Genomic DNA, 17015 nt, shown 5'->3' on the forward strand with positions numbered 1-17015 from the left:
GTTGCTTAGTCAGTGCGTCTTTTTAATTGCACAAATCCTCACTTACGTGTGTAGCTCCCCACCAAATGTTTTCAAGAGGCCCCAAGCTTTTTCATATTCAAAATAAGAGCTAAAATAAATTTCGTACATTGTCCACACCTGTTGTGTGTTACACGTTAGTCAAGGTTTTTATTGTACTATGACAAGGTAGTTGATTTTACTTTTAACTGCATACCAAAAACTCCGTAGGAGGTGGGGTCCACGGGCTATTGCTTCTTGCCCTGAAGGTAAGTACATCCCTAATAATAAATCGTATATCCTGGATCTCTCTTTTGTCGTAAAGGGTACCGTATATGAATTGCATGCCACCGTAATTTTGAGGATTTTGTGAAATTCATTTCTCTTCCGTATTGAAGTTTTGTGGATTCTGTCCAATTAGGTTTTTTTTCCTTTTCCAGTGTTAAAGCTGCTTGGTTATGATATATTAAAGCGTCTTGTATCATGAAAACGTATGTTCAGCGGATATCGAAAGCAAATTAAAATTATGATTCATAATACTTAGGCCCACTAATATTAAAATAAAAATAATAAACTCCGTGTCCGTGTGTCAACAACCTTCTTATAGTATTTTGAATGAGCGACGCGTGATCAGTGATTCGAGTCTCATCCCGTTCCGTCCGTTCTATTTCTTTCTAAATTATTCCAGTTGACTTAGTGATTCTGGGTCAACTTCGACAATCCATATGTCCATTTCAAACCCCAGGACTGAAATTGTAAGTTTATTTGAATATATTAGTCACTATTAGATTTAGTAGTCCAAGCGCAGCCAAAGAGATGGATTTTGGAGCTCAAGCCCCATCCCTCAAAGTCCAAAAGAGGAGTTTATTATCCTTTAAACAATGCCCCAAAACTGTATTGTTTGAACGGCTATGTAATCTATTTATGGAACATAAGAAAATGTATGAAGAAAAAAATACAAAGGATCATGCCCTTTCCTCAAAGAAAAAATCCTGGCTACGTTGAAGTGAGAGATAAAATTACACTGCGTTGAATTGAAGATAATACTTCCAATTTCCCGTTTCAGTTATTTATCAGAGAGATTAGTGTAATCCTGATTTAGTTTGCACAAGGCACTTCCCTGATAAGTCGTTAACATAAAATTGGGAAGCAAGATGAAGCATATTTGGAGTAAACATTCGCGGAAGAGACGCCCAGGGTTTATTTTAAGGTACCTGGACCAAGGCGCATACTTCCGAATGTATGCGGTTGGAGGATGGCGATTTTTGGGGGTTCACCCTTTTTTTAGAAGAAAGAAATTGGGGTGAAAATTAATCGTCCGTTGTGGTTGTCGGGAGGAAGTGGGTACTAGCTAATCTGTTTTGTTTTGAGTTTGTTTTTAAGCCCACTTTATGCACAGAAAGGCTAATCGGGACTGGACCTACAGTTTAAAAGTGGGATCCGAACCACTATGTGCCTCCACCGGATATCAAACCCGGGATCTCTTGATTCCAAGGCGACGATGTTACTACCACGCTATTAGGCAGGCGTGAGGCTAGTTAACTATTGAACGCCCGTCTACCACTCTGGCATCACCAGTGCGTCTATACGTTACAGTATTCTCAATATTTTTCTTCTCAAAGGTTCCTCAAAATTACATTGCGAGAGGCCACAGAAAACTGCGCTACGCCACTGGTATCTTCCGAAGATATTAAGCAAACATATTAGAATTATTATAGTATTGCAAAGAGTCTTCATTGTAATTATCGACCCTTTATAATTTTTGAAGCAAATTGATGTAACTGAAACTGAAATTCTATGTGTGAAATATTTAATAATAGGCTGACATTAATTCTCCACGGAGTACGCTGTCACTTGCCCCCACCACCCTGCGGAGGCCATTGATTTTCACGCGAAGCTTGTGTGTAACAAAGTTTCATGTCAGGATTGGTGCACATACAAGTTAGCAGTATGGGTAAAGCTTTGCGGTAAGAGCGAGATGTAGCACCACATACTGGTGAGGTGTTTACAGCTTTGTGAATTGAACTTGTTTATTTTCTCCTTTCGTGCTTGAGTATCGGAGGTGAAAGAACGTTGCAATACACTTACTGCATTTGACCATTATGAGTGTCAAATTCCCTTCCAACTTTTCTTTGGCATGCCACTGGATCTTTGCGTCTTGATCGCTTGAGACCTTATCAGCACGCAATCAGTGCATGCTAAGGGATTGGCGGGAAACAAAGAGACAGTTGAACAAGTTTTCACCTTTCACAATCTATTTTATCAGTTATTGAGATGATGTTGGAATGTCGGTATATGTCCTTGCACTTTAGAGTTTTGTCAGATGGCAAAAAGGTAAGCTTGAGCAATTATTTTTCGTCATCTGTGGCAGCTTGACTGATACAGATGGTTAATCAAAATAATTTTATCAACCACTTGATATCGTGAGAGGCATTTTTTTATGTTCATCCAAGTGTGTATATATATAACAGCTACTAATGTCAAACAGAGTGTCCTATCTCTCTCTCTCCTTCAGATTGCAGACATGGCTTTTACAAGATGGATTGCTGCGTTCCTTACGCTTTGCATCGTATGCAGTCTAGGAGTAAAATCTATGGCTGCTTGCGTTCCGCAGGGCCCTGCTTCAGGTTGGTCAAATATTTACGACGCCAATAGGATTAAGATTATTAAAATTAATAGTTGGATACGCTTGGTTTACTGTAGCTGCAATATCATTGTTTATTCTGATCTTTCTATTTCTGGGTATACGTAATTTAATTTCTATTTAAATTCCTTAATTACAGTGAGATATATTTTGAAGTAGGGAGAAACAATAACATAACAGTAAGTCAGCTAGTAAAAACCAAAGCAAGATCGCACAAAGATCAGATTCAGTGAACGAACACTGCCTTCGATAGATGGATAGCGGAAATCACAAATAGGGAAATAGTCTTACGAGATACGGCCGAAATAATATTACGAATTTTGAGCCGGCATCTAATGTTAAATGAAGGATTTCTGTATATTATTCTCGAAACGATGCTTTATACAGTAGTAGTTCTATTAAATATGACGTTGAAATTACACTACGAACTTCAATCTTAGTGAACAAAATAAGAGGTGAAGAAAAACGAGATTTAAAATAATGTACATATAACGCCTACCTGAAGATAGCTTTGATAAACACGAACTTCTTCAGTAAAATAAATGCATCTAAATTTAGATTTTAGTATAAATAATTTTAACTAAATACAATTTTCGTTCGTCAATAACCATGCATTGTTTCTCAAACTCTACAGCGAATGTGGTTAACAGTAGTCAAATTGGCCCCCTTCTATAACATTTCTGAATCATTTCTTGAATGTCACATTGTGATATCTTGGATATTTTCGTTTATATTTACACATATTCGATATTTTCAGTATTTTCGAAGGTTCGATATTATGCGTATTTCTATGTATTACCCTTTTGGCTCACATAATTTTCCTTTTGTTGCTAATTTTTTTCTATTTTTTTTTTTTCGTAATAATGATATTATATATATTTTATATACATTGTGTGCGTAAAGATTGAAAAATCGGATGTTGTCAAATGACGTACGTCACTGTGAGTCAAGGGAGCTCATCGTTTGTTAATCCTTCTACATATGAATACCATTAATACACACTTCTGTTAAAATATTGACACATTTATAATGTTTATTTAGTGCCTGTGGTACATGGCATTTTATAATAATATATAGGTAACAAATTATTAGAAATCGTATGAAGTAGATTTTTTGTAGATATTAGCAATGCATGATCAAATATATCATCTTTACAGGAATACTGTTCTCCTGGTTTGGATGAATATAACATTCTTTCCTCATTATTTCCCATGACAATCTCTAAAACAATTATATTTCTTGTTAAAACATAGTCCATCACATTGTCAACCCTGAATCCTACATTACCATGAACAACCCCCATTTTATAAGTGTGCCTCTCAACCATGCGAATGTTCTGGCATATGTTGGATTGGAACTTATCGTGACCCACATATTTCTTCGGCGTCATTTCAAATATATTATTCTTGGGACTCGTATTTTCTTTTAAGTTATTGCCCTCTTGAACTAAATCCTCATCTTCTATATTTGGTGACCTGGGCGTCCCATTTTCACAAGGGTGCCCTGTTTCCTATTATCATTCCTCATAATTAGAGCTTCTGAAATGTCTCGTCTGAAGTTCGACAGATCATTTTTTTTCTTTTGAAGATTCTCTCCCACATAGGATATCTCTCTCTCATATAGGTTTATTATTATTATTTAGGTTCTCTTATTCCAACTGCAAACCACTAAGTCAACGAAATGAAATATTACTATATTACATCCATTCCAAGATCCACTTTCATGACTTGAAAAATATTGTTTACAAAGAAAACACGGAAGCCCATTTTGTCAACACTCCCCATTAAAGCGCTCTACTCCTTTGACATCCATGTTGTGTGGCTAATTCACTGACTTTCATTTAGTTCTAGTGGGCAATTACATCACGTCAAAATTTGTTATCTTTAGAGCCTGCAATAGAAGAAAAAATATACGTAATTCCTTACCTTTATAAATGGTAAAATATAACAGCTAATGAAAATTAGAAACGGATATGAATAGCATATAGCCCAACACATATATTTCTGCCGTGCGATGCGCGACACAACTCAAGAAGCAGTGTTGCTAATGGAGCAGATAGAAAAATCGCTGCAGTGCACCGATGCACAGCTGTTACGTACAACAAGAAAATTAGAGAATTCAGGTCTATCTAACGTTGAGTTTTAAAAGTCATGCATTATACCAGGACTAGGATTAATACGTACTAACAAGTGGCTTTGCATGTAGCTACATACACCTGGAGTAAAAATTCGCAAAATATGGACTAACACAAACGTGAAATTACCAAAAATCCTGCAAAGAAGACTTTCATAGTGATTCCTTATTTGAGTGATTTCAAACAAAATAAACACTTTATTATTTTCCATTGCATTAATGCACTGGTGGCGTTCTAACTGTTCACTCCCAGAACCCGTCTACACTGGTACGGACGGAACTGGAACGACAGATAATACACGACCGACACTACCACTGCTTTGAGAACTAATAACATGCGAACGTGTTAAACTGCGACAATTGGACCACAACACTCCTCCTCAAGCAGTATTATTGCCTCTCTGTGATCGGCGACAGTCGGTTGCCTTTGTTGTACATTTACAAACGATGCCGGCTTCCACAACAATAACAAGTACATATACTGCCACTAGACGATAAGCTGCGCGGCTTTTTTTTTTTTTTTTTGCTATGAACTTGTCACCCATCAAGCATGACAATTTTAACACAGATAACAATATGCATCGCATTAAGCAGCAAAAATGACAGCCTCTTCTATGCAATTTCTACAAGAACACGTGCCGGAGCCAAGCAATACTCATGGACAGTGGTGCAACCACAAGGGGGGCATTGCCCCCCCAACCTTTGAGCGAAATGAGTTCTAGGGGGCAAGCGGGGGCAAACATCGACGGCCAAGTGTACCTGCAGGGGGCAATTACCGCCCACAACTTCAAGTCTTATGCTAATAAAAATACTTTTCGTAAAATGTTCTTGCTCGCTTCGCTCGCAATTCCTGCTTTTCTTATTCTTATCAAGTTCACAACCGTATCAAGGTAGCAGCGGCAGTCGGCCCTGGACGCCGAATGATCTAAATGAAAATAAGTTGTAAGATTGATTGATTTGTGGTTGTAAGTCCACTTTACGCACAGAAAGGCTAATCGGGACTGGACCTACATTTAAAATTGGCATCCGAACCACTGTGCCATTTGCTTCCACCCGGTATCGAATCCGTGACCCCTTGATCACACGGCGACGATGTTACCACCGGGGAGGCACAAAAGTTGTCAAAGAGAGAATGCATTGGCGTCCCGTGAAATTATTTGCGCCCTATTAAATCAATATTGATTTCAGCCTGCAAAAAAATTTGGATCCAAAAATGTTCTTCCTCGCTTCGCTCGCAATTTATCATTGTTCTCTGTAATGCATTGTAAATTACCAGACAGAGAAATAAGACTTGTCTTAATTGATTTTGTTTTAAATGCATGAACAATTGTTTCGAGGAAAGGGAGCGTGCACATTTGAGACAATTTATGTATTGATTGATTGATTTGCTTTATTATACTTCGCGTCTTGTGCCACGTTTGGCTAATTTGCGAAGATGGGGATGAGTGATGATATGATGAAATTGATGAATGGACACTCACAAACATCCATGCTCAGGCCAGGATCCGAACCCGGAGCCCCTGGCGTCGTAGCTCGATATGCTAAACCACTCCGCCACGGGGACCGGCTGTAATTTTTGCTGTTGGATGTTGTGAGATGGATGAATAGGTTGTGTAATGTATTTATATAATATATGTTGTATATAATATGTATTAAAGAAACTTTGAATACGTACACAATTTAGTGTCCACGTCGCTCCATGTTGCATATATGTGAAACATATCGTGCATGAAAGTTAAACATGTTAATGTAAAAATAATTAATTATATTTGGAATTCATTTATCAAGAACTTTCTGTCTTTCAAAAATAGTTTCTGACGTGTTGAAAAAATAATTCAGATCCCTTGTTCGAACACAAATGCTTTAGCACCAACTTCTACCCCTTTTTGCATAATTTACGAGGGTAATAACATCTTTGATACTACTACAACTAATAATAATAATAATAATAATAATAATGTTAGTCCCGGGTTTGAATCCCAGCTTGGACATGTACGTATGTTTGCGAGTGTTCATTCATTAATTTCACCATATCATCACTCATCCCTATCTTCATAAATTAGCCAAAAGTAGCACAAGAAGCGAAGTAAAATAAAGCAAATCAATAATAATAATAATAATAATAATAATGTTATAATAATAACACTATTATTATTAGCATTATTATTATTAAAATTATTATCATTACTATTGGTACATTTATCCTGGTACTTGCCCCCCCAGAAAAAAGTTCGCGGTTGCGCCTCTGCTCATGGAGCCACATAATTTATTTATTTGAACAATTCCAAAATTATGAAATGTGAACAATTTGTGAAATAAACCTGTTGAAATATGTAAAATTAAGTATATTTTCCTTAAATAGGTATTAAAGTTAGAAATATGGGAAAATTTTTGAAAATAAAATGTCGCAGCCGCTGCTCTCTTGCCAAAATTCTTTATTGGGATGCTAACACCTTGACTGGCTTCCTCCTTCATGAACTCGTGCACGTTGCTTAGAATTTCCCGAGCTTGGCTATGCAAGGTTTTTTATTTCATCTTTGATAGAACTTGAGGCATTATGGAATTTAACGTTCATTAACAAACAAACACTTTCACATATACCCACGCAATACACACACACAACGTCAAATACTTAGTATAAAATAAAAATATGGTGTTTCCAATCCAACAAAACTCACCGTCACTTTTCCGGCCTTTCTCCTTCCGTGACAGAAATAGTGCTTCATTATTACAGTTGGCAACACTAGTTACTAGCTAGCCAATGAACATGCACTGCATAAAAGAAACAACCACTTCGTCATGCTATATTGCCACATTACCGTCCCTACCGATCGGTGTGAACCGCGAGCTGGAGCGCTATTCAATTGTTTTCAATTATGTTTGCGCGAGTGTGTCCAGGAATGGAATGACAATATGGCAACAATGGCGAAGGTTGGCGAGCAGCGTAGAACACGTGATGCTAAGAGAGAGGGAGACGAAACGAAAATTGGTATCTGCGCAACGGCAAAAATATGTGTGATGCACTTTACACAATGCCACGTCCTTCACACCTCGCACACACGGCACGCCCCCCTCATACACACACACACCACACACACACACACACACGCCTGCGTGTGTACGCACGCACACAAACACACGCATACAGTGACTTGCCAAGAGTTTCATAGTTCTTCTTACGTTTTAGTTCCTTTTAATTTTTTTAGAAAATTTTGAATGAAAAGGGGGGTAAAACCCCTAGCACCAATCCCTTTCCCTGGGCACGGCACTACATACATTTGGATCAAAAATAACTTAAAATACACAAAAAAACCACTGAAAACCTCAAGTTGTGTACATTTACGTGTACCAAATATCTTGTAAAAATATTTGCTTACGAAGTCATTGCTTTATTATTTGAACACACAACTCACAATGTTGGCAAATAACGACAACAGATTTTTAAAGAAATCTAGCTGGACACAATACATGCATGGACACAATAAATTGAACATTAACAAATATTAGTCACGCTGTTGCCCAAGCTGCGGAGCGAGGACCGAGATTCTAAGAAATGGTTCGCTCCGCTCCGGAGCGAGGAGCGAAATTTTAGAAAATGGTTCACTCCGCTCCGGAGTGGAGCGCTATCTTGACACGCTCCGCTCCGGATCGGAGCAGAGGAAGTCGGAAAATTTCTCGCTCCGCTCCGGAGCGAGGAGCGAAATTTTATGGATTGGTTCACTCCGCTCCGGAGCGTGGAACGTTATTCTAAGAACTTGCCCACTCGACTCCGGAGTGCTCTGAGGTTGGATAATACGAGTGTATACAGAAAACTAACGATCAAAGGTTCCGAGTACATTAGTAATTTTGTTTGTGGAATTTGTACGGCATTTGAACATCGCCCGTTATTGTTGTTATAAAACTGATTATTACTAAAGCTAACGCCACGGAAGCAGTCCAGTCAAGATCACGTCACTCACCTACAATGTTGCCAATAAGCAACGAATACTTCTTACACAATACACCAGGGAAGGCACAATCAACCGCATACGTACAACGCGCAATGTGTCAAGTGTGAAGCGTAGAAGTAGTGTGGCAAACCTGGAGAGCCAGGGGTGTGGAGGACGCAAGGGGAAGCTTTGATCTTCACTGGACGGTTTTCGTGAAGAGAGCGATATTATTATTATTATTACTATTTTCATTATCACTTTTACTACTCTACTACTACTTCTGGGGACAATATATTTCAATAACAGGTGTGCCACCTGTGGTTTTATAGGTTGAGAGAATGGAACCACTCTCTCATTTCCTGCCACCAGGGATCACGACTGAAACTCATTTCGGTTCAACTTCTGGTTCGGGCTAAGCGCTTCGGCATATCGGCCGACGTTACAGTCCACGCCGCGGGAGAAGTGAGTTATTCCGGAATATTGGTTCGAGTAACACTGGCGAAACTACTGCAGAGAATCCATTCGACCTTCTAAAGGCCAGGAGCGCGCAGAGGAAAGGCGAAGCAACTTGTACGGAGGAAGATAAAAGGCAGGCAGGTGTTCATGTAAAACACTCGCTGGTGCATGATTGCCATATCTAACTTTCTTTTACGCTGGTTATGTATGATACTTTGAATGTAGCGAAAGGGGAAAGTTAAAAGTAATTGGAAATTCAGGTTGCTAATTTTAACTTTTCGAATTTTGAATGTATGAAGTTGAAAATCGGAATCATGCTTATTAATGTTACCGTAAACACGGCCAATTAGGAAATTAGGAAACGTTTTAATTTGAAATACAGAGTTGTCATATCTAACTTTTTTAAAATCCTGACACTAGAAAGTTGAAAACCGGCTTAACCAAAAATGTAAGTTGCCACATTTGGTTTAATTTTATGAAGGTATAAAGTCGAAAATCGGAATGCTGTTTGTATACAGCCGAACAGGGGAATTTAAATAGTATGAAATGCAGGGTTGTCATATCGATTATTTTTCCCAATGTTAAGGGCAGGAAGTTAAAATAGGTATTTAATGGTTACATACGTATACTACCGCAAAAATTACAAAATAGGGAACTTATAAAAGACAGAAATGTCTGGTTGCCATATCTAACATTTCAAGTTTGTAAGCAATAACCTGGAAATAGGCATGGTGGTTATAAGAAAATTGCAAAAAATTTGGAAAAACGACGAATGGAATGTTGCTATATTTAACTTTCTGAGTCTAGAAAGCCAGAAAACGTATACGTATAAAATTAATATTTTTTGTATTGAGTACGTTGTACACAGCAAATTGAAAGCAAGTTTTCAGTAATGCACAATGTGTAGTCAGCAGATAAGTCGAAACAAGATGTATAAACCTTAATAACCGTGATAAACACAAAATGTAATATTACCTACTTAGATAGGGGCATGTCTTGAATTTTATGGTTTCATTTTGAAAAAAAAACAGGACTGCGAGCAATACGCGCCTTCCTCACTGATGGCATTTGATTTGATTTTGTTACTTAGCTTTGAATTTTGGCTAATCGCGACGATGATAATGAGAGAATTGATAAATGTGTACTGAAAAACAATAGTAGCGCGCTGTGACCCGATAACATAGTAGTAACAACGTCGCCTTGTAATGAAGGGGCACTGGGATCGATACCCGGTGGAGGGACATAGTGGCTCGAATCCCACTTTAGGTAGGTTTTAAACTGTAGGTCTATTCTCGATAGCGTATTGTTGAGTCTTAAATCCACCAAAAGTCCATAACAAAAGGCATTGTTTCAACATATGTTGAATGTATAATTGCAATGTATATTGTGATAAATTAATCCTTAAGCAAATATAAATTTGTAATTCTGTTTAACAATAAGAGACTTCACTTTCCTTTACATCTATTCACAAGAGCATAAAAATACAACTTGGAAATTCATTTCCAAATGAACAACCTCTTATTCATATCTTTTACGTATGTGTGTGTGTGTGTGTGTGTGTGTGTGTGTGTGTGTGTGTGTGTGTGTGTGTGTGTGTGTGTGTGTGTGTGTGTGTGTGTGTGTGTGTGTGTTTTGAAATCTGGCAAAGTCCTAATAATGTATTCACTTCATAAGTGTCTATTACATAACAGAAAGCATAATTGGGTATTCAATATCAGACGAATAAGGAATTCCATGGGAATATTTCTGCGAGTTCGTGGATGTGAGTTCAGCTCTCAACGACAAATGGTGTTGGTTTGACCATGTCATTGGTGTCATTGATGTTTCCTTTGTGTTTGTTTCTCTATCATAGTATATTTCTTTTCCATAGTTTCGGTATCCTATTTTTTTTACCGACTTATCTAGGATTTGTTTAAAATTACGGATCATGAGAAATATACGATTAAAGGCAAGGCAAAGGTAATAGTCCGGAAAAGACAAATTGAAACTTATACTTAGTTGAAAGGACAATTGGTCATTGTTGATTACAATTATAGAAATAACTTGATCGAAATACTTGGTTTTCTTTTACATACATTTTTGTAATTCTTTTTGTGCACCTTTCCATTCCTACTTGAACAGGTAGACTACGATAAATAAAAACTCGGCATGATTTCCTTCCATTCATTATTACAGTATAGGTCTTCCATGATTCTCGTGGCTTGTGATGCATAGAATTAACAATTACGGATTTTTCTTTGATGTTCTTGTACGCGTATATTGATTTAATAAATCTAGTCACCTTATAATTCCATTAACCGAGACTGGTTGGAATGATTTCTCTATACGAATGGACGTCCGGAAGGGAGGGGGCCACGCCACCTGGAAATGAAAGTCAATCAAAAAGTACATATTTCACGCATATAATTTCATTTCAGTCACAGTAATATATGTTAATTATTGCAAGGGCGTTGCAGGAACATGATAACTTCAAACTGAATATTATTTTTAAAGGGAGTAATACTATTTTAGGGAAATTCTGCCTCATTGTCGTCGTCCCCCCTCCCTTGCTGTTACATCACGCTAAGCTACGGATCGGAGCGTGCGACTCAAAAAGTCGAACCACCCCGCTCCGGATCGGAGTGCTGTCGTACCACGCTCCGCTCCGGAGCGAGGAGCGGAGTAGAAGCGACGCTTGGAGTCGCTCCGGAGCGCTCCTTTAGTAGGCTCCGCACTCCGCTCCGAAACCCTGATAGCTATACTGTATATATGCACCAAATACCGAAAACTTGCCAGAGATCCCCGGTTCGAATCCCGGCCTGGCCATGGGTGCTCTTTGTGAGTGACCCTTCATCAATTTGATCATACCATCACTCAACCTCATCTTCGTGATTAGCCAAAATCCGCAGAAATACCAAGTAAAATAAACCAAATCAAACAATCAATCAAAGGAAACCTGGCATCCAAAACGATATTTAGACCAGACAGACGAGGATGGGCGGGTTTGCCGGTGTGAGGGGAAATTTTGATTTGGTAAGTGCCTGGAAAATATTTTTGCATAATTTTATACTTTCTACACGTCCGGTACTTTTCTTCTTCAAGATATTTGAAAATGAGATAGATTATCGCATGAGTATTTTAGTGGTTCTGGAAGATGTCACAAATTATTATGAAGCCTCGTTTAGATATAAAACTACGTAAAAATGTGATTTTTCTGCCCTTTCATCGATACTAGAATTGTTCATGTCTTCCCAAAACAAGGTGGAAATCCGTGTCATAAAACTGATTAAATTGTGCGTTCTTATTGATCATGTGTGATGTCATATTTGGTACCTATAGTGGATATAGATCTGTTTGAAGCTTGAAAGTAACTTTCCTTGAAACTCCATATTGTAGGTGTCCGTGAATACTGTACCCCTAATTGTAACCATTTCTTCTTCTTCTTGTTTTCAGATGTGGATAAAATGCATCCAAGAATGATGACAGTCAATGTACGCCCTGTGAACGCAGATGAAGAAGGTGTGTTTTGTGATCCATTATTTCCATTTACCAGTAATAGGACAGATATTGTAAGTCAGAAATTAATACTACAATGTAAATATCAAGGGCGCCAGCAAGGGTGTGTGTGTGTGGGGGGGGGGCAGATATTTGGAAATTTTTCATATAATACTAATATAGTGATATTTTACTACAAATGATATTGCTTTCTGTGATTTACAGGCAATTAAGAGCCATATCCAACAGAATAACTAGAGAATCTTTTTACCAGAGACATGAATGAAGTTGACTACCGTAACTAGGAGTGAGACACAAAAATCTTGGTCGGGATGGGATTGGGAAGAGGTATGTTTAATATCCGGACGTGGTGAAAATTTCGAATTCTATACACTATTCCCCCTGAAGTAATTATTTTTTGCACTTACTGTAATAAAAACTACCAAATCCATGAAATTTCACACACTTATAGTGCATAAAATACCAAGAATTAACCACTTTCAAATTTTAGAATTTTTCGACTGTTCGGGACCCCGAAAAGTCGGGATATGATCTTGATAATTAACGTGCCGTCATTTTGAATTCCTTTTTATTTTCAGTACCCTTCGGTGCGTAAAAAATGAATCAGAGGTGCAGTCACAGACACTTCTGGGTTGTAACGATTGAAGTCAATTGTATCCTTACAACCCAGAAGTTTCCGATACCGTGAAGCAGTTTGGGTAAGTGTGGTATCTCTCTGATACCTGTGCTACAGCGCCTTGAATAACGTAGTGTGGAAAACGGCACAGTTCTGCGCGCTCTGGCTGGTTCCACTCGAAAATGATCCGCTAGAGGCGCTGGTGTTGACCCCGGTGCTTGGTGTTCGACTGCTTATAATGGAAGTAAATGGAGTTTTCGCTGCAACGTCTGATTCTTTTACATGAAGCATTTCTATGAATGTGATAATTGCTATGATATTTGGTACAGTGGTCGCGAAGATATTAACGAACATTCTAGACAGTCGACCATGTCCTGTTATCGCCATACTTTCGTTAAAAATACGGGAGAAAAAATACGCGTGTAATGCTCTTGGCAACTAAATTTTTGTGTATGAATTAGGTTCATTATTATTATCATCATCATAATTTCTTTTAAAGATATACACACTGAAGCATTTGTATTTTCGATATTTACTGTCTCTTTTCTTCCGCTTTAAACTAATCGCGGCGATGATGATAATGATGATTCCATGAAACGACAAGGGGAACCCCACAAAACTTTCTTAGTGTCGTCGACATGAGTGTAAGGAAACTTTCAAACCAATGGGACAAGCGACACGGGATGTTCACACTGTCACACTAGTGACACGCACTTCAAGACTGTAAAATGCATTCATTGCACATGAGGGTCCAAACAGCAAATGACACGTTCATATGGCGTATTCGCGTGCTACTTGTTACTTCGGGAGGAAAGCTCCTTAAAGGAAGAGTGTTCAGACCGAAGCGACGCGCTACAGGGGGAGTTCGTGACAAGCGACATGGTGGCTTCAGTCTATTGGCAAGCGTTCGCTGCTAATTGTGCGAACAACAGATAGGCGACACGATAAACCGCACATTACAACAACAGATCTAGGCGACACGATAAGTCACACGTGTCGCTTTGTCGCTTGTGCGTCGCTCAAACTGGGCCATTTCCTCAATAGCTTGCAACATGTTGTCGTGGTTTGTTGTTCGAGCATGCGCGATGCCACGAGCGTCTTGCTTTAGGGAGATTGCGCACCAAAGCGACAAGGGGCACGCGACACTTATCGCTTGAGGATTTCACCAACCGAACGCTGGCCTGTGCTTCCCGTCATGCCGCAACGATGTGAAATGTTGCTCTTGATTGGCTCGTTTCCAAGCAACATATGTCGCTTCGGTGTGAAAGTTGCCTTGGTCCGAAGGACCCGTGTCGCTTTGGTGTGAAATCCTCGTATCGTTTGTCGCGTGTCGCTTTGGTGTAAAATCTCCTTGAGGAATCGGTGCAGTCAGAGCTTGTGTCCCTACGGTTCGAAAGGCTGCATTGATTACCGACCGCTCGTTTTCAAGCGACACTTGTGGTTTGTCGCCTCGGTATGAAATATCTCTCAGGATACTATTTATATTCTAATAACATAGAAAAATAAAACTCTAGTACACAATCCAACACCTGACGTCCGGAATCACTTTGCGATGTTTCTTCTTGTGTTACACATACTATTTATTTATTAATTTTATTTTACTTTTCTTTCCAAATTAATGTCATTAATGTCATTAACGTCAAGATGTGATATCTTACTCTGCTCCCTCCTCCCTGACTAAAAATGAAAAATCCTTCGCCCTTGGTAAATAGTCATACGAGAATGTTCGAGGAATCTCGATTGATTTAATTGTACGTACACTGAACGAAAGATATGAGAGTATGAGCAAATTTTCTGTGGCGATGATGACAGTATTGAAGCACGTACTTCACAATCTATAAATTTAGAAGAGCCTGTATCGGTCGTCTAGTTTCAGGATATCACATCATGTAATGTACAATTTTTATAATCAACTATTTATGTAAGCGATTATCCTAGCTTCAAATTCCGAGCATGGCTGTTTCATTCTGTTTGTTGCCTTATCCCCATCGTACTCGTAGTTGTGATTAACTTTGGGGTATAGAAAGGAGACTGCAACATCCTTAGGGTGCCAAACCTTTATGCTACGGCTACGGAGTAGGGTTCTTTTTCAGAAAGTAAACCATACAATGAAGCGAGAAAAATAAATTGAATATGGACAAAAGACTAGAATTTGTTAGGACACTCAAATTTATAGCGGTACTTTCACTTCTTTATATTTCGCATATATTTGCATATGAGCACTTTGCTAATTTTGCTATTATCTTTATTAATTTGGTAGTTTTTATATCTTTTCTTTTTCCTTGCATTGTATTTTATTATTGTTCATCTTCCTGATTTACTTTTATGCCTAAATACACTATCATTTGTCTATAATACGGCGATCTTCATTTTGACCTGTCCAGTGCTGCCATCTCTGTTTCAACTTAGCAACTATTTACAAGTATTAGGCCTATTGGGTACGTAACAAGACGAAAAGATGCAGAGTTCCAAAATAATAAGATAATCTTGAGCTGTTGCTAAGAGTAGAGTCACATTGGACCTGGTTTCGGCTGAACTGATGTACGTGGCAGAGAACGTTAGAACAGTGGTTCTCAACCTGCGTGAGACCGCGGCCCGGTAAATTTGTTTTCAATAGTCGATGTCCCGATTCCAACAAATTTACTCGTAAATAGCTTTCTAAAACCATCTTTTCAGGTGGTTTCCAACTCGGGCGGAGCGAATTGACAATATAGAGAAAGTCTCCAATTTTGTTAATTTTTGATATACTAACTAATTTTGGCCTCCTAATCACGAATCTATTGTAAAAAACCGGGGGTCACGTCTGGAAATTAGAAAAAAAAAGCCGATTGAATTTTTTTTATATAGGTGTATATAACGAAATGTTATAACTATGCTTGCCTAACCTAACTGAACCTAACCTAACCTTCCGTGAATGGTTTGTGGGCCAATTATCACTTTCAATAAGGAATACCTAGTGTTGTAGCATGTAACCGACGAACAATGTTTCACGGAACACGCCATTTTCCCTGAAATCAGCGGTGGAGTATATGCTGAGTTTTACGAACGAAATATTATAACAATGCTTGCCTAACCTAACTAAACCTAACCTAACCTTACCTGAAATGGTTATCCATGAATGATTTGTGGGCCAATGATCACTTTCAATAAGCAATTCCTAGTTTTGTAGCACATAACCAACGAACAATGTTTGAACGTCATTTGTTCTTACATGAAAGATGGTGCCTGTGTTTCTTTATGGAGAATTATCGCGGTAAATAACAACGTCATTTTACAGCTTATACACGTAAATGTACAATTTTAACACGCGACCCCCAAATCGTAACTCCAGATACGTCACCAGGAGTGCATAAGGAGTGAGTATAAGAAGTAGGAAGTGAATTACAGACTTTCTCTATATTGTCAATTCTTACCGCTCGGGCTGCAAGTAGCTTCACCCTTCTGGCCCTAACTCAAGATAGGCTTGAACCTTGTAATTCAAATTTGGAGGATGCACGGGTAACAGTCCCCTCTGAGCGGCTTTGAATTTTCACAAGCACTGTCGAGAAATAATTTCCTCTTCTTGGCTGGTGAAAGCCATCTTTCCAGTTGGTTACCAGCTCTGGCTGTAAGTCGCTTCACCCTTTCGGCCCCACGGTTGTAATTCAAATTAGGAACCTGCAGGAGGAGTTTTTTTTCCAGCAGAATTCGCCAGAAATGTGGGGCCGTGCGCTCTTTAAACTTGACTTCTTGCGTTGTTTGGGTG

The 17015-nt window shown here is 38.6% G+C and overlaps 1 protein-coding gene across 1 annotated transcript in view; it reads left to right on the top strand.

The window, feature by feature from the left end:
• Positions 1 to 2497: 2497 nt before the first annotated feature.
• The window catches only part of LOC145987164 (alkaline phosphatase-like), a 56036-nt gene continuing 41518 nt past the window's right edge, over positions 2498 to 17015 (top strand). The window contains exons 1-2 of the mRNA XM_083121675.1: positions 2498 to 2624; positions 12592 to 12657. Of these exons, the coding sequence (XP_082977801.1) occupies positions 2522 to 2624; positions 12592 to 12657 (169 nt within the window). The 5' untranslated portion in view covers positions 2498 to 2521. The remainder of the gene's footprint in view (positions 2625 to 12591; positions 12658 to 17015) is intronic.

Source organism: Lepisma saccharinum, chromosome 4 (genome assembly GCF_977018435.1).
Source record: "Lepisma saccharinum chromosome 4, izLepSacc3.1, whole genome shotgun sequence".
Classification (NCBI taxonomy): Eukaryota; Metazoa; Arthropoda; class Insecta; order Zygentoma; family Lepismatidae; genus Lepisma; species Lepisma saccharinum.